This window comes from Eleutherodactylus coqui, chromosome 6 (genome assembly GCF_035609145.1).
Source record: "Eleutherodactylus coqui strain aEleCoq1 chromosome 6, aEleCoq1.hap1, whole genome shotgun sequence".
Classification (NCBI taxonomy): domain Eukaryota; kingdom Metazoa; phylum Chordata; class Amphibia; order Anura; family Eleutherodactylidae; genus Eleutherodactylus; species Eleutherodactylus coqui.
Window position 1 is genome coordinate 87,248,919 of NC_089842.1, and position 17,965 is coordinate 87,266,883.

The window sequence follows — 17,965 nt, forward strand, 5'->3', positions numbered from 1 at the left end:
AAAGTTTGGGCACCCTTTACTTACATGCCCTGTTGATTTTCTGTGGGCCATCTGTTGGCGTCAACAAGTTCTGATCATCAAGATTGGCATTTTTTTTTTTACCTTGGCCTTCAAACAGGCCAATCAGACTCTGTAGGGGGACAAATGATCGTTCATATGATTGCTCGTTCCCCATTATAATTGCTGTTGGTCACTCGCTTTTGTTGGCAGCACAACCCACTTTTGCACAAAGGATGTGATCAGCTGATAAATGAGCATTTTCTCATTCGTTGGCTGGTCGCTGCTCTGTCTACACAGGGTAGATGTTAGGTGAACAAGTATTTTAATGAATGCTCATTCATGATTGGCTCTAGCAAAATGGTCTTAAAGGTCATTTTACAGTAAAAGAAAAGTGCCGATCAAAGAGGTTGACACTCGTCCACCGAGTTTACACACTGGCAATTCGGACCCTATTACCGGACGAACGATCAGTCATACAAATACTCATCCCCATAGACCTACATCATTGTCAGCAGTACATCCTCTGTTCACACGGGGAGATGTTGCACTGCTAACTATAATTTTTATGTTGGGTAAAAGTTGAGATCACCTGATGAACGCTTGTTTGTAAGATGATCGGCCGCACCTTTACATTTCCTGATGATGGGACAAAAGAATATTCCTAGGAACATTCTTGGCAAATTATCGGGTCATGTAAAAGGCCCTTAAAGGGGTTGTCTGAGTTCTGAAAGTGCAACCTAAAGGGTCCCCCATGATATAATGTAACAAATAAGCTGATACTCTCCTCTTCCAGCTCGTCCTTCGCCACCATCTCCGGTCTCCCTACTGGCGTCCTCTTTACAGGCTGCAGCCAGCCTGAGTTGTCTCCAAATACGCTGCTGCAGCCAGTGGTAGCATTCAGTGATTATTGCTGTCATTGGTTGTTATGACATGTTTATGGGACATCACAGGCTGTAAACAAAACAGCAGCAGACACCCAGAGCCGGCGGTGGGGAAGAGCGGGCAGACGGATCAGCTGTTTTGCTATTTTTCAGCATAACAGGAATTCTGCTCCTCTGCATCATTTGGGCTTATGTGTATTATATGGGCTTTGAATAATTGTCTATTGAAAATGTTCAGTAACTCTTCCTTTCATCTTTTTAGGTGACTTGTGCTCTCTGGGTTCCCTGTTCAACAGATTATTAAAATGGATCAAGAAGATGGGGTGAGTGTTTCCAGTGGTCATTCTTGAGATCTATCAGTAGATATAAGGACTCGTATCTAATTATTGGCTCCGTTCACTGGTCCTGTCGGTGTATACCTTTAAAATCCCGAAACGGAATCCGTGCACATAAACTGGATGGAACCTATCTCGGGCATTATAGAAAATGGCCGAAACAATGAACCACAGGTCTCCGTTTTGGCAGGTTTCCGTTCATTTGTGATATTTTGTGCTGGAAAGAAAAGCACTGTCTGCCATGTTTTTCTTTCTGGCACTAATGAATGGAAACCTATTCATCTCTGTTTTAGCAGTTTTCTGTAATACTCGAGAGAGGTTCCATTTTTGGGATTTTAAATGTACACCTGAAGGGACGGGTGGTTAGAGTTGCTAAAGAGATGTGAGCAAGCCCTCAAAGGGTATTTTTTTCTCCTTTTTATGCAGTTGCACCACATTGGTGTCAGTAAAAGGAGGGATGGGTATTCAAGTTGTGTCAAATGAGACTGTTGTATAAAAGCTTGTTCATTGTATTTTTCATGCTGTACTTTACTTTGTAAATGCCAACCAGCAAACCCCAGATCTCTTTTAGGACACCCTGTAGCAGGTGTGACTAGCTAACTGTCCTCTTGCATCTAAAATAAAGGATAGCTGTCATTTGAGAGCCTCAGTTATGGCAGGTTTGAAGCAGGTGCAACAGATGCAACACTGACCATAGTTTTAATCCTAGGACTAAGGCTTCTTTCACATGAGCGCATATTGGCCGGCCATTTTCACAGCGGCCCGATATGCGCTGTGATCTGATGCGTTGGATTTCAGTGCATCAGATCACATGGGCGAATTTCTGAGACGTTAAAAAGCCCGACCATGCCAATATAGTGCCAGGCTTTTTTATGTCGGGCCCAAAAGATAGTCCTGGAACTATCTTTTGGGCTGGAATATGTTGGCCGCTGCATGGGCTTCTATGGGAGCCCATGGCAGCAGACGTAGGTGGGAGGGAGTTTAGCAGCGTAGCTGCTAAACTCCCTTTCTGTTCCCTTCCCACCCGTGCAGGCTCACCTCTCATTCCTCCCCGCTCGTTCTGTGCAATGGCGGGATGTGGGCGGGGCCAGCGCCCTCCCTCTTCCTGCCCCTTGTCCATAGCCATCAATGGAAGGAGGCAGGGTGGACCTGCGCTTAGCTTCGCTCCGTCCCACCCCCTCCCATTGCACAGAGTGAGCGAGTAGGAACAAGAAATGAGCCTGCGATGGGGAGGGAGGGGAAATGGGCAGTGCGCATTTGCGCCGGCCTCACCAGGCCATATGAACGGGCGCACAAACGTTTGATTTGTGCGCCCGTTCACCAGATTTTTACTCCCAACGTAGTGTGTATTGTCTGGCTGTGAAAACGGTATGCCGATATGCGCTCATGTGAAAGAAGCCTAATAGTGTTAAGTGCCCAAATCTAGTGAAGTAACCATTGACTCCTGAATTGTTTCAAATAGTAGTCCTTGTGGGAGAATACTTGCATACTAGGGTTACATAATAGAATCATAGAATGGTAGAGTTGGAAGGGACCTCCAGGGTCACCTGGTTCAACCCTTTGCTCAGTGCAGGATTTACTAAATCATGCCAGACAGATGTGCCGATGTGCAGCCTGTATTTGAAGACTTCAATTGAAGGAGAACTCGCCACCTCCTGTGGTAACCTGTTCCATTCATTGATCACTCTCACTGTCAGAAAGTTTTTTTCTAATATCTAATTTGTGTCTCCTCCCTTTCAGTTACATCCCATTGTTTCTAGTCTTTCCTTGTGCAAACGAGAATAGGGCTGATCCCTCTGCACTGTGACAGCCCCTCAGATATTTGTAGACAGCTATTAAGTCTCCTCTCAGCCTTTTTTGCAAGCTGTCCATTATTCAAGCTCGTCTACATCTGTTTGAATCCTCTCTCTCTTCTTTAGTGTTAGCTATCCTTCCTAGCTTTGTATGGTCTGCAAATTTGATCAGTTTCTCCTCAATTTCCTCATCTAGATCATTTATAAAAATGTTCAAAAACACTGGGCCTAGGACAGAGCCTTGTGGTACCCCACTCGATACATTCTTTTAATTAGATTTACAGCCACTTATGACCGCTCTTTGAATACAATAACTCAGCCAGTTGTGAATCCACCTAACAGTTGCCTTGTCAATCCCATATTTGATCTTTTTTTTTTCAATGAGTATGGTTGAGATACTTTGTCAAATGCTTTATTAAAGTCAAGATATACTTAATCTACAGCATGTCCCTGATCAACCCAGTTAGTGATTCTGTCATAGAAGGAGATTAGATTAGTTTGGCATGACTTGTTTGTTACAAACCCATGCTGGCTCTGCTTAATTACTCCATTCTCATCCAAGTACTTGCATACATGCTGTTTAATAATTTTTTCAAAGATCTTTCCTGGTAAAGAAGTCAGGCTCACAGGGCTGTAGTTTCCTGGTATTCCCATTTTTGAAGATTGGAGAAGTGGATATGTTATTCCCATCTTCTGGGACTTCTCCTGTTCTCTATTAATTTTCCAAGATTACAGGGAGTGGTTCAGCAATTACCTTTGTTTCTTCCTTTAGTATCCTAGGATGTAATTCATCTGAACCTTGAGACTTGAATTCATTTAAGTGAACTTATGGCCTATTTACACGTAACGATTAGAAATGAGCGAGTATACTCGGTAAAGGCAATTGCTCGAGCGAGCATTACCTTTAGCGAGTACCTGCCCGCTCGAGATGAAAGGTTCACGTGCCGGCGCGGGGGAGCGGTGAGTAGCGCCTGTCAGCAGGAGGGAGCGGGGGGGAGAGAGGGAGATCTTCCCTCCGTTCCGCTCCGCTCTTCCCCACAGCTCCCTGCCTGCCGCCGGCACCCGAACCTTTCATCTCTCGCTCATCTCTAGTAACGATATCACTCAGAATTCGTTCAAATGAACGAATTTGAGGAATATTCGTTCATTGTAAATGCGAAAAAAAATTGCTCACTATACGTTCACGATTGGATCATCACTAATTTTCATAGAGCAAAAGAAAACAATCACTAATTCGTTGGGTTCCTACTGAGAAATCTTTCAGTCTAAATGCTGTACATGAGTGCTGACGACATTAGTGGTAATATTAGCGATTGTGCAGTTATTTAAACGACTGCTGGCCCATGTAAAAGGGCCATAGGTGTTCCCCCTCAGAGAAAACAGATACAAAATAGAAATTTAAAACTTCGGCCTTCTCAACATCATTCTTAATCAATTCACCATTTTCATCTTGTAAGCATCCAATAGCATCTTTGACTCTTCATTTGCTTTTGATATACCCCCAAAATCCTTTTTTATTGCTTTTGGCTTTTGTTGCAAGCCTCAATTCATTATTAGCTTGAGCTTTTCTGACACTTGCCCTACAGACTCTGCAGACCGCATTATATTCTTCTTTAGATATTCCCCTCTCTTTCCATTTGATAAACATATTTTCTTCCTTTTTAACATATGTGCGAGTTCTCTTTAAATGCTTCCCAATCTTCCTTCTTTTAGGGATTGTTAACGATTGTGATTTGAGAATATCATTTCGCAATATTTCCCAACCTTCTTGGACCTTTCTGTCCCTGAGAACATCCAGCCATTGGAGTCTTCATACCCTCTTTCTGAGTCCATTATAATCTGCCTTTCTAAAATCCGAACTTGAGGTCTGAGTCTTCTCAGGTCTTTCTCCCCTTTTTATCCAAAATTCAAGAATAACATGATCACTGCCTCATAAGGTCCTAGCTACTTGTATTTCATCAACCATTTCCTCCCTGTTAGTAAGAATTGGGTCCAAGATACGAGATCTTCGTGTTTTCTCTCATACTTTTTGGAAGGTAAAGTTGTCAGCAAGAGCAGATAAGAATTTGTTGGATCCATTACTTTTACCTGAGAGAGATTCCCAACAAATGTCTGGATAGTTAAAATCTCCCATGATCATATATTTTGTACTTTTTTGAAAACTTGGCCATCTGATGTAAAAAGAGTTCATCCATATCTTCTGCTTGTCCAGGTGGCCTATAGTAAATGCCTACAATGGTGTCCTTTCTGTTATTCTCTCCTTATAGTCTTACCCAAACCGTTTCTACAGAACTCCCATGCTCTGAAGCTTGAATCTCCCCTTTTATGAAGTCTGTTTCTTATAAATAAGTTGTATCCTTCAAGCCTTGTATTCCATTCGTGTATATCTTTCCACCAAGTTTCCGTGATGCCTATGACATCCTATTTCTGTTCCTGTGTTAGGAGCTCCAATCCCTATTGTTTGTTTCCCATGCTCTGGGCATTTGTGTATAGACACATTTTAGTTTGTGATCGGTGTCTCTTGCTCCTCTACATTCCTTCAGAATTTTTTGTCTGTGTTCTTTCTTTCCACTTCTAATAGCAAGGTTCTCAAATGTATTCATTACTTGTTTATTTTTACCTGGCCTTTCACTTCCCTTCCAATATTGTTTTAGTTTAAAGCTTTATGGGCGAGTGTAGCAAGGTGCCTGCCAAATATATGCTTACCTGTCTTTGTAAGGTGCAACCTGTCTATAGCAAGGAGTCCATCATATAGGTAATTCACTCCATGATCTAGAAATCCTTTGCTGATGCCACCATCGACGTAGCCAATTGTTCACCTCCAGAATCCTGTTCCATCTCCTTATTCCATGGCCATCCACTGGGAGTATAGATGAGAAGATTGCCTGTGCTCCTAGTTCCTTCACTTTCCTGCCTAGATATACAAAGTCTCTGCAAATAGTTACAGGGTCCTTTTTGCAGTCTCATTTGCTCCTACATGTATTTGTAAATTATCTTCCTGAAGCTCCAATCCCTGTACTAATACAGTAGTGTCAACCACTGTACAGCCAATTTAGGCCAGTAGTGCCAGTAGAGTAGCAACATCAACACAAAATTGCCTGTAACTTTGCGCACACTTTACAAAATGGCCATAATTTTGTGTCCGTAACAGCAGTGCTTCTAGAACACCGCACCATAATCTCTCCTCCATAGTCCTACACTGCTGTCTACAATTCAAGGACTGCAGATTGGGCAGAAAGGATCACATGTGTTGGGCAGTCAGGAGCCACAGGAAATAGACCGTCAAGCTGCATGTGGTTCCTGGCCACTATTGGCCTACAGTTTGAATAAAATGTCTTCTTCCATATCTGAAGGGTCTATGTTTGGTTATCACAAAATGTCCTTACACTCAAGCATGTGTTTCAGTAATCATAAAAATTCCAGGGTTTGAGAGTCCTTATCTTAAAAGTTTGAAGTATTTTTGTATCTCTTCTCGCCTCATTTTTTCTGCTGCATGACACATAGCATCGTGTAGTTTCTTTTTTAATGGGTGCACTTCTGAAGTTAGATAAGTTCTGGAACAGAAAATAATGGGGAGTTTCCTAGTCGGTGGATCTGCTTCCTGCTGGCTGGCTGATAACATGAGCATTATTTATACTTACAATATACCAAGTATTGGACAAACTACGTCAAAATAAGGCTCTGTTCACATCTGCGTTGGAGGCCTCCGTTGCAGATTCTGTCACAGTTACCAGAAAAGATAGTGTAGCATGAAGCACTGTGTTTTGTTTTTTTTCTGCCAAAACGGTGGACACTATAACCGCGCCCAATGGACTCCAGTATAAGTCCGTGGGGTCCATTATGTGATGGATCTGGCACTCTTTCATTTTCAGATTTTTACTTTTATGATGAAACAGAAAAAAAAGGTAATTGCAACACCGATATGATCTCTCTTGGCCTTAAAGACCTACATATAAAAAAGTGTCATGGGTCTCCTAAACCGTAGCTGTAAGCAGTCGTAGCTGGGAATGTTCTTATCTAAGCCCCTTTTGCTATTTTTTGTAATCTGTGACATTTACTATCTCCAGTGTATGTAAATCTTGTTTGTTTTTTTTTAATTGTGTACTGATAGAATTAATATGTTCCTGTAAATTATGTTATGGCTTCGGTTTTCCTTTGGATTGTACACCAACATTTTCTCTGCTTTGTTGGCTATCCACGCAGGGTTTCCATTCCATGGGGGCTATGTCAATCATTGGAGCAGAGGATGAAGACTTTGAGAATGACATTGAACCAGTAAGTGTTGGTGGACAAGAGTTTTGTAACTACTCTACTCTATTCATACTCCCTTCATCTAAATCTGACACTCGTTATGGTTTCATTGACTCCTCATCACCAAGTCATTGAATTAGGACCCCCTTATTTAATATCTATACAGTTAAATTCAACATATCCTTCACATATAGACCTTAAAGGGGTATTTCAATCTTGGAATGGCATATTACTTGATATACCATATTACTTCGGTCAAGGGGATCAGACATCTGGAATCCTAGCCAATGCAGAGACTGAAGTCCCTGCGCAGCTTAAGCACTGTGGAATATGTTGGCGCTATACAAATAAAGCTACCCGCTATACAGGGAACTGCAAATACAGCAATACTAGAATACCACCGAGGCTCTTTAATTCTAAGGATTTCGGTGGGTCCTGGTATTCTGACCACCATATTCTGTAAGTGATGGCATATTATAGAAAAATACACAGTCATTTACTTTAGTGAGAAACCCCTTTAATATCTCAGTCTACTTTCTGTTGAATTGTGTGATGGACCCAAGACCGTTTTAATCATTAGGCCAACTCTGCACATGACTAGGGTCCAGAATCAGCAAGGGCTGGTAAGATATATAAGAGTGTAAAAAAGCGAAGAAAGACTGACCGAAGCTGTAGGCTGGGTGAGTGGAATGCTTGTAGGGATGCAGGCCAGCCAGAGGCCTATCGGTGGGCCATATAGAATGAGATGAAAGTCATAGTACGGCCCGCGGGTATTGTGTTTTGATGTGTGTGATTTAGTGAGCTGAAAATTCTATATTCCTATTTTAGCAGAATAGATCTCTAATTTTTAGTTCTCTTTGGGCTGGTTGGAGGAGCCTTCTATTATGATTTCTTTTACACACTAAACATGGAGAAAACAGGCTTTCTTCATTAACTCTCTATAGCACACACAGAGACATAACATCAGCATGGGAGCCCATGTGTCCGACTTGTGTAAATTGAAAATGGTTTCTTTTGAAGAAGCAAACAGAATTTGCCCTTAGAACAACTTGAAAACACATTTTCTGAATAGTGAATTTCTGATATGACCCTGACCAGCTTAGACTGCTGTTCTTTTGTACATGGATAGTAGTTTGTAAATGCAATCCAAAAACATACTACTGCTCCACCTGTGACCTGATATTGACTTAGGAGTAGTTATTGTGTATATTTATGTTTGGAAGGGGCCTAAATTCACCTTTGCGCCTAGGGCCCAACACATTGTTCACCCAGATCTGCTTGGACTTGTGTCTTCGCCTACTCACTATTTTACTCACTTGGCTATCTTTTTCCTTTCGCCTTTCTTCTTCTCGTCACCATTTTATTCCTTTGACTGTCTCTGCTCTTCACCTCATGTTTTTCTTTAGATTGTCTCCATTTTTCACACCACCGTCTTATTCCCCTGATTCTTTTCTTCTGCTCACCATCTTCACCATCTCTTCTCCTGTCTCCATTCTTCATCTCACCGTCTCTGCTCTTCATCATCTTTTCATTTTATCATCTCGTACACTTACCTCTGTCCTCCATATCTGTATGTTTCCCACCTACCCCTACCTCACTATCTCCTTTACTAGACTATCACTTTGAGACCATCGAATTCTGCTGCCTCCGACTGATTTCTACGCTCTCCATGGCTTTCTCCTTCCATTTACTCTTTCCACGGTTTGTCTCCCCAGAATGTGGATGACCAGCAGAGTTACTTCCAGAGTATTGAGCTTGTAAAAGATCATCCTGCTTATATTATGGTCTTCCTGAACCATGTTGTACTTCAGTTTGACCCAAGCCCACTGGTAAGAAGATATGTAACCAAAATCGTTTCTCGTACTAACACGGATTATATTTGTATTGTGTTTTTAATTACTGAGAGAGTTATGAGATGTTTCAAGAATAGAACCTCTCCATATTAGATAGAGTATGAACATGTGCAAACCAGTTTTTCCCAAATCAAATTCTTATGTCAGACATATTGATGTCTGGTTGATCATGATAATGAATTTACTCCAGATATCCTACGGATGTCAATCCCAGTCAATCTGGTGCAATATTTTAGTTGACCATTTTTATTATTTATAATATATATATTTTTTTATTTTTGCTAAGGAATCTGAACTTTTTCATATGTCACAAGCCCCTTCCCAATATTTAAATCCCCGCTTATCAGATATTTTTTAAACTGCCCCTGGAAACACACAGAAATACCCACTTTGGGTATATTTAGTTATTCCTCATCCCTTTTTAAGGGTGTGTCTTTGGTGTGCAATCCCTTGCAAAACCAGACATTTAGAAGGTATGAGCAAGGAGTAGTCATTAATATGTTACGATTAGAGATGAGCGAGCGTACTCGGAAAAGCACTACTCGCTCGAGTAATTTGCTTTATCCGAGTATCGCTGTGCTCGTCCCTGAAGATTCGGGTGTCGGCACGGAGCGGGGAGCTGCAGGGGAGAGCGGGGAGGAACAGAGGGGAGATCTTTCTCTCCCTCTCTCCCACCCGCTCCCCCCTGCTCCCCGCTGCGACTCACCTGTCAGCCGCAGCGGCACCCGAATCTTCAGGGACGAGCACAGCGATACTCGGATAAAGCAAATTACTCGAGCGAGTAGTGCTTTTCCGAGTACGCTCGCTCATCTCTAGATACGATGTTAAAGACTTAAAACGACCTTTCTATACAAAATTTTGTTCTGAGGATGGAGTGAGGCTGTTGTATCACCTGCTGTTGGTCTTCTGATGCCCCTCTGATCCGCTGGTTTAGGGTCATGTTTTCAGCTGGCCAAGATGGCTGATGCAATCTTTAGTCTACCTACAGTGCATTTGACCACCAGTGCATTATACCTGCTCTACACTTCGCCAGCACTGTTCACATGATCAGTACTGGCCAATCAGAGCAGTGCACAGTGTGGATTAGGTAGCAAGAAAATTGCTGCAGCCAACTTGAACAGCTGGAAACTGGATCCTGAAGCAGTGAATTGGGGGGACATCGGCATAGAAAAATGACAGCAGGTGATATCTTCTCCTTTTGGTCCAGGAAAATAATTTTGTCTTGAAAATAAATGGTCACTTTAACCTTGGGTTGTCACTGTACATATTGCCCAACCTGTGGCTCCTCCGGCTGTTATAATATTACAACTCTTACCCTGCCTCGAGCACCACAAGTCTGGGAATATTGAGATATAACCTCAATCGGCCATGGCTTATTGTATAACGTGGAACAATCTCTTTAAATATTGAGCTTATATCCCATGAATGGACCCTCTTCCAAAATAGTGAGAGCCACAAGGTCAAACATGTAGCTTCTGTGATGGACGTTGTCTGTAATGGTTGTGCTTATTTATTCTCTTTCTCTCCTTCATGCTGCTCTCAGATGCTCATCTCGGTTATTACAGGTGTGTCCGATCCCTATTATGTTGAGGGTTTAGTCTCAATCAGTAGATCAGACGTACAAATGTCAGCTTTTTATTGTCATTTATGGGACACTTTTGACAGAACTAGTGGTCTATACACGTATGTAGTCGTTACAATGCGATTTTGTAGGGATTGAGATCCGGCAATGTGAACGTCACCTGCATTAACCATATAAAAATGGATCCAATTTATAAAAACCTTTGTAGACCAGAACAGGATGTAATGCCCTGGACAACCAGTCAGATCACTTGCTTCATTTTCAGACTTTCTGGGTGATTGAACAACATTTCCTATTGTCTGTAGAAGTTTACAGAAGTTTGGTCTACTGTGTATATGAGACCTCCTCTGGACCTTTGTGGAGTTCAGCTGTTTCAGTGATGTGATTCACCCTCAATGGCTTCCACACCTTCCATGATGACACACACTGTTTTATATCACATAGCAAAATTGGCCTCCTATAGCTAGCATTATACTTGCCAGATCACAGTACATTTTAGGTTCCGTCCCATTCTGCTCAAGAATGCCCCCAAAGTTTTCAGTAATGCTCCTTACAATGCTGATTAGCATGCCCCTTTCTGTAGTCTATGAGGAATGATCCTGCAGTAATTGGACTTTTTTCAAATGAATGGCTTTGAGTTGCAATACCAGACCCAACAATGGGCAAAAGTGGCGCTGTTTGTTCAAAATTACCTTGTAATGGCATACAAACCCTTAAAGTACACATAGGTTATACATACGGTCTGAGCGCTCATTGGCACACAGTGGAAAGTGTCTATTGAGATGCTTGACCTTGCCAGCAGGTGGCAGCAGATTTTTGCTTGATGGGTGCATTGTGGTTTATACAATATCATGTTTATTGTTCTCTAATCTTTTTTTTCTGCAGCTCTGCTTCTTGCATGTAGAGATTTTAAGGAGTCTTTCAGCCAAAGAGGGAAAGAAATCCTTTACAGATTTCTACAACACATTCCTGATGAAGGGTGCAGTGAGTATGCAGTATTATAGTCAGCTGTGTCAGTAAATTTTTATTCTCTTTTTTTGACATTTGTATCATCTTTCCTGGTCTTGTATATTAGAGAACTACCATCAGTCTGTGATTAGAGGAAGTTCAACTATTGGAAGTGCACCAATAAAGATAGCAAAGGGGTTACATTGCTTCACATCCTTATTTACATAGGTGCAACAACCTGTTTGTACATGTGGCTGTTCCGGGTAGTGCAGTTTGTTCAACTCAAGGTTGGACCCGGAGTGACCCAATATTGATGGCCTATCCTAGATATAGGCCATCAATGTTATAGTTTCGAAGAACATCTTTAAAGCAATTGCCCAATCCTAGCGGACAGCTCTGCACATTGCACAGTGGCGTGGTTTGGTATTGCAGGCTACTGAAGTTAATGGGACAAAGCCTGCTCTACCAACCCAGGTTATTGCGTAATGTACAGAGCTGTCTGCTTCCTGAAGGAAAATAGCTAGAAGTGGGACAAGGTGTATTGTATTAGAACATATTATATGTGTCTTACATTAGGGAGGGGGAGGATTCCTGCTTTATGTAAATAAAGCTTAAAGTGAATCTCTGCCTTTTACTACTATGCAGAGTTTGCTCAACAATGTCTTTAATTTTATACTACAGTAAATATTTAGAAGGTTCGGCTACAGATCTCTAAATCTTCTGCTTAGTCATAGAATAAAATAATAAAATTCTACTTGCCATCACTTACCATTAGGGGGAGCATACTGCACAGTGCAATATTGTTGTGTTCAAGGTTTAAACAGTATACAGTAAGTTCTTTAGCTCCCTCTAGTGGTGGCTGAAGGCCTCCAGGATTTCATGATTCAACAATATCTATTCAGGGCATTTGCAGTTCAGTATAAGAAAAACATAAGTCCTACTCCTGCAAATATATTTTAGCAAATTACCAAGCACAGAATTTTGGATCTATATAGATAAAAGCTGTTCATAGGTGGATATTGACTTATTAAATAATCAAAAGTGATGCAACTTTCTCCTGTAATTCCTGGTAGCTCTGCCACTGCTGTGTAGGGGTGAAAGGCATAGTTTAGGTGTGATTTTTGGACCCTACCTCTTAGTCGCTGCTGATAATTGGAGTTCTTGTACAAACATGAGCCTGAGGGCAAATCTTTCACTGCATTGTTCACCAGTGACTCAAACATTCCTGAGCGTCTGCAGCTCTTCGCTGAACAGGAATCGCTCTAAACTCTTCAGTAACTAACATTTGCTTTTCTTTTCTTCCCTTATAGGTTTTGCGCGTCCCAATTCCACTTAGTGTGTCCTTTGAACTGGGTGAGTTCTTATATTGTGGACTTAGAACTTCTAAAATAGACTGCAATCTGTTAAGACATAAAGTTTTTGCCCCTTTATGACTCGAGATTCGCAGTCATTTTCAAGACCAGGTTACCTCTAGATAGCACATTATGGTATGAAGATTTTACCTTCACCTTTCTGGAAAGCTGGGTGACCATGTATGTTGTAACGATGGCCAGATTGTTTGGCATCCAGCTTTACAAGGTTATGAAAATTGTAGACAATCCTGCAGCACAAATCCTGATAGTTTGCTGCAAGGTATCCGTGCAGGTAAAATGTATCTGCCTGGAGCCCTGTCAGTTTAAAGGGAACTTGTCAGCACTTTTTAAGACAGTAAACCAAGCTTAGAGCTAATCACTTGCCCTTGTTTAGAAAACTTACTGTCCCATGTTAATTTATAAAGCCATGCCTGTGTAAGCACTGTTCAAAATGTTCCTGCACGGCACGTAAATTAGGAAAAGTGGTTTGGTGGGCGGTCAAGCGAGCTTTGCCAGTAAGCCCACCACCCTCTTCTTGGGCTGCAAATTCTCACGAAGCTCTGACATCACTGACACACAGGTGAGTGCAGCCATTCTGTCCACAAACGGGATAGATAATCCGTGTGTCAGTGATGTCAGAGCCTCATGAGAATTTGCAGCGCTTCCCGAGAGGGGTGGGTTTACGGTCAAAGCTCGCTGAGACGAGAGATGGACCTGACCACCCGCTGGAGCGCTCTTCCTAACCTATATGCCACGTGGGAATATTATAAACAGCTGTTACACCGAGATGGCTTTGAAAATAGGCATGTGACCATTAAGTTTTGGATCTTATAAGATCCCTGGGAAATTCACATGTTCCATGTCCGATGTTGTACACCTGATCCGGTGCAGTAGATGTCCTATTGGGGGCCTTTATGTTGGAGAAACAGGACAAAAGCTTAGAGTGAGGATGAGATCTCACCGCCACAGAATTACCTTTTCCAATTGCAATTTCAAATCCCAACATCACAGAAGAATTTGGGAGTACAAATTTATAATAGCCTTTGACACTGTCAAGACTGGAATGAACCTCGGAGGGGGCTTCTTACATCAGTGGAGAATGAGAAATTTGGAGCAGAGAAAACACGCTGGCCTGGTGACCACCTATCAACAACTTGGAGACCATAAAACTTTCACATCCCTTATCAGTGGACTAATTAAGTATTTAGTCCTCTACCCATCCTGTTCTGGTATTGTTTTAAGTGTGCATTAATCACACCATGTCTGTGCCTTTTCATGTGTATGTATATATAAATGTATGCCTCTTAGGAGCTATTCCATAAGCCTGAGAAAGGTTCAAAAGCTCGCTATAACATCATGTATTTTTGTTAGCCATTAAAAGGTATCATATCTACAAGATTACTTGGTTTCTCTTGCTGAGAACAATCACATTTTACTCTACTGGCTAACACTGTACCAAACTTGTTTTTGTTTTAATTAAGTTTTGTATATGGCGCAAGTCATTATCCTAGAGCTGGGCTTGGTTTACTGACTGGTTCCCTTGAACTCGGTATAGGGTATGTTCCCACGTATTGTGTCCTGTGCAGATCTTAATTTTGCACAGAAAATCCACAGCATTTACAAGACAGTGAAGTGGATGAGATTTAAACAAATCTCATCTGCGCACAGCGGAGCGGCCCTTTTACATGGGCAGATGATCTGCCCATTCTAGTGATCACTGACTGACCGACAATGGGCAAATTGTCAGAGAGCATTGCTCTATGGGGATGACCGATTGGCAACATCATTTGTTCCCATACATCTGTCATTGATGGGCTGTACGTCTCCCCATTTAAATGGAGAAATATGCAGCTGAGCCTCGAGTATTTTTATATTCTCCTAAAACACCCGATCGGTCAACGAATTAGCGCTTTCAGGTTCGACGGCTGATCTTTGGCCCCTTTACATGGCCTGATTGTTGGGTGAGCGATCATTTAGAGGGAAACCGAGGTTTGATAATTGACCCATGTAAAAAGACCATAGAGAATTTGACATGAGGTACAGATTTTAAATCTGCAGCATGTTAATTTATACTGCAGACTTTACCCTTAGCAATACAAAGGCTGTAATCTGCGACAAATCCACAGCGGTTTCCCAACAAAATCTGCAACAAAAACGCCATGACTTGATGGGATTTTTGCTGCTAAGGATTTTCTGTTGTGCCTATGCTAAGCTTATCAGACACTGGATACAATTGAAGACGCTCTGAAGTCTGTACAAGTCTTCAGCCAAGTAAAGCCATATATTACTACTTTTTCTTTTTTTTTTAAAGCTAGGAATCAATGTAGCACTACTACTTGTAGTAGTTGTTTGCTTCGGACAATACCTATTTGTGGGAAGAGTGCGCCAATATTACGCTTATTGCCCCCTCCGAAGAGCACCATAAAATAAAGGTCCCTTTAGGCCTCATGTCCACGGGGAAAAGAAGATTTTAAATCCGCAGCAAATCACCCGCACGCAGATCCGCACCCCATAGGGATGCATTGACCACCTGTGGGTAGATAAATACCTGCGGATGTTCAATAAAAGTGAATTACAAAAATCCTGGAGCATGAAAAAAAATGGACATGCTCCATTTAGGTGCGGGTCTCCCGCGGGGACGGCTCCCGCAGGCTTCTATTGAAGCCTATGGAAGCCGTCCGGATCCGCAGGAGACCCGCACCTGAATTAAACTCACCTGCTCTGGGCGATGCAGATCTTCCTTCCTTCGCGACAGGATCTTCTTTCTTCGGCCCGACGCATGCGCGCGGCACGCAGCCGGCGTGCCGATCACATCCGCCGGGCCGAAGAAAGAAGATCCGGCCGCGAAGAAGAGAAGACCTGCACGGACCACTGCGGGTAAGTTTATTCTGATTTAATGCCTCATGTCCGCGGGGCAGGAGGGACACGCTACGGATTCTCCATGAAGAATCCGTAGCGGGCCTGATTTTCCCCGTGGACATGAGGCCTTACACAAGACGACTATCGGGTTATTAGGGCTTGACAACTGTCCCAGCGACTATTGCTCATTGCTTTTACACAGGAGCGATACTAGTTCTGTGAATGGGGGTGAAGCGAGCTGGAGATTGGCTCCATTCACAGTAAACAGGCAGTTGCAAATCAAAGAATACTTCTGGGTGGAATTGCCCTTTAAGACATATAATCATTCTGTTACAAGCTGTAAATTATATTTTGGGTCATGCTTCATTAGGACATTTCCTTTACTGCGTGTGTGTTTAGTGCTATACTGTGATTACTTTGTATTTCTCACTCCGGTCTGTTGAAGTTGCCTTTTTTACTTGTAACTTTTTTGTTGTTAGTATGGCAGCAGAAGCCCCAGTGTTTCTGTGCTGAGAACTGTGTGTGTATAGTTTGCTTTGGTGCAAAAAGGCAAATCACTTCCTGAGGAGATGCTGTGAGGCTGATAAACTCAGCACAGTTTTCCTGTCTCCTCCCTCCATAAAGTTGTCAAACTTTTATGTGCAGGGACAGAGCCATCTTCTGGTCATGTGTGGTAATGCAGTTTGGAAAGTGCCACATAGCAATTTTTCACTAATTCTATATGGAATGTCATAGGTATATTTCATGCTATTTTCAGAAAACTTACAGGGAGTCTATCAGCTTGAACATTCTGTCCAGACTGCCGGCATCATGTTAGAGAGCAGGAGGAGCTGAGCGGATTGATATGTAGTTATTCTGAATCTTTCCCCTTAAAACTATACATTCATTTAAACCTCTGCACATTCTCAGCTGAACAGTCCGATAGGTGGTCCTATCAGTGATTTGACAACTATCTGGGTATGACTGTACATGTAGGGATTTATTTACCAGTACGGCCTAAAAGTTAGAGAGTCTTAAATAGCACCAAATTTATCACAGTGGCTCTGTTGCCTAATAAATCTGTTGAATTTTAAGACTATCTAGTCCAAGTTTAGACCACCTATTAATTGGCTTAGTTTGCTGCAAATTGTGCCAGAACTTTGGTGCAAATTTTGGGGGTTATTTTTGGTGCAATTTAGGCCACACCTCTTTTGAACAAGTCTGGAATACTGCTAGGAAGTATCTAAAAACGTGAATGTGATGCATGGCATTAATGTTAAGCCCCATTTACACTGATAGATGATCGCTCAAACAATAGTTTGAGTGACAGTTTTGAGCGATCATCTTTGCATACTTTATAGTAGCTAAGTAGCATAAACATACAGCTGTATTCTTCTCCCCTCTGACTGCCAGTATCCCCACTGTGAATTCGCAGCAGGACACAGGCACAGAGGATCTTATCAGAGTAGCCGGCTGATAACAGCTGATTGCTCAATTCTAGCAAGCTAGAATTCAGCGATCAGTGACTCATGCACAAAAACTGCACGATGTATGGCATTTAGACACAACGAGAATCGCTCTAAAGACTGCTTTGACCGATTCTCGTTGTGTCTACAAGGGCCTTTCTGCAGAGATATAAATGAATATAATACAAATTCTACAAAATCTTTCCCCATAAAACTATATACTGTATCAGACCACTCAGCTCCTTCTGATCTATAATATGATGCCTGCAGTTTGTTCAAGCGGGCAGATTCCCTTTTAACGCTTTCGGTCCTCACTTAAATATTACTTTTCTAGTTATGCTAGTTTCTAGGAAAGCCAATGGGCAACCAATATGGTCACCAGTACAGGGGATGTCACTCTCATATGTCCCTGGTTAAGTATGAAGGGTTGCCATTCAGGTGTCTGAGGAAGCTGTGTGGAGATCTATATTAGTGTGCAACTGATGGCAATATTGTTTGTCACCCAACTTTCCAAGAAACAAATATAATTAGAATCTACTGAAGAGAATTTTTAACATATTTTGCATTAATGCATTTTATATTTAGTTACTCTGTTTCTTTGTATGCACTAGCAAATTTCTAGTCTGCCAGCAGAGGGCACTGTATTAGAGAAAGTCCTGGGTGTTA

At 42.0% G+C, this 17,965-nt stretch overlaps 1 protein-coding gene across 6 annotated transcripts in view; it reads left to right on the forward strand.

Annotated features, from left to right (window-relative positions):
- Positions 1-17,965, forward strand: part of ARHGEF1 (Rho guanine nucleotide exchange factor 1) — a 94,220-nt gene that overhangs the window by 34,077 nt on the left and 42,178 nt on the right. For all 6 annotated transcript variants that reach the window (XM_066607115.1, XM_066607114.1, XM_066607116.1 and 3 more), the window contains exons 2-6: positions 1,144-1,204; positions 7,213-7,284; positions 8,976-9,089; positions 11,581-11,679; positions 12,954-12,996. In XM_066607115.1, the coding sequence (XP_066463212.1) occupies positions 1,187-1,204; positions 7,213-7,284; positions 8,976-9,089; positions 11,581-11,679; positions 12,954-12,996 (346 nt within the window). In that variant the 5' untranslated portion in view covers positions 1,144-1,186. The remainder of the gene's footprint in view (positions 1-1,143; positions 1,205-7,212; positions 7,285-8,975; positions 9,090-11,580; positions 11,680-12,953; positions 12,997-17,965) is intronic.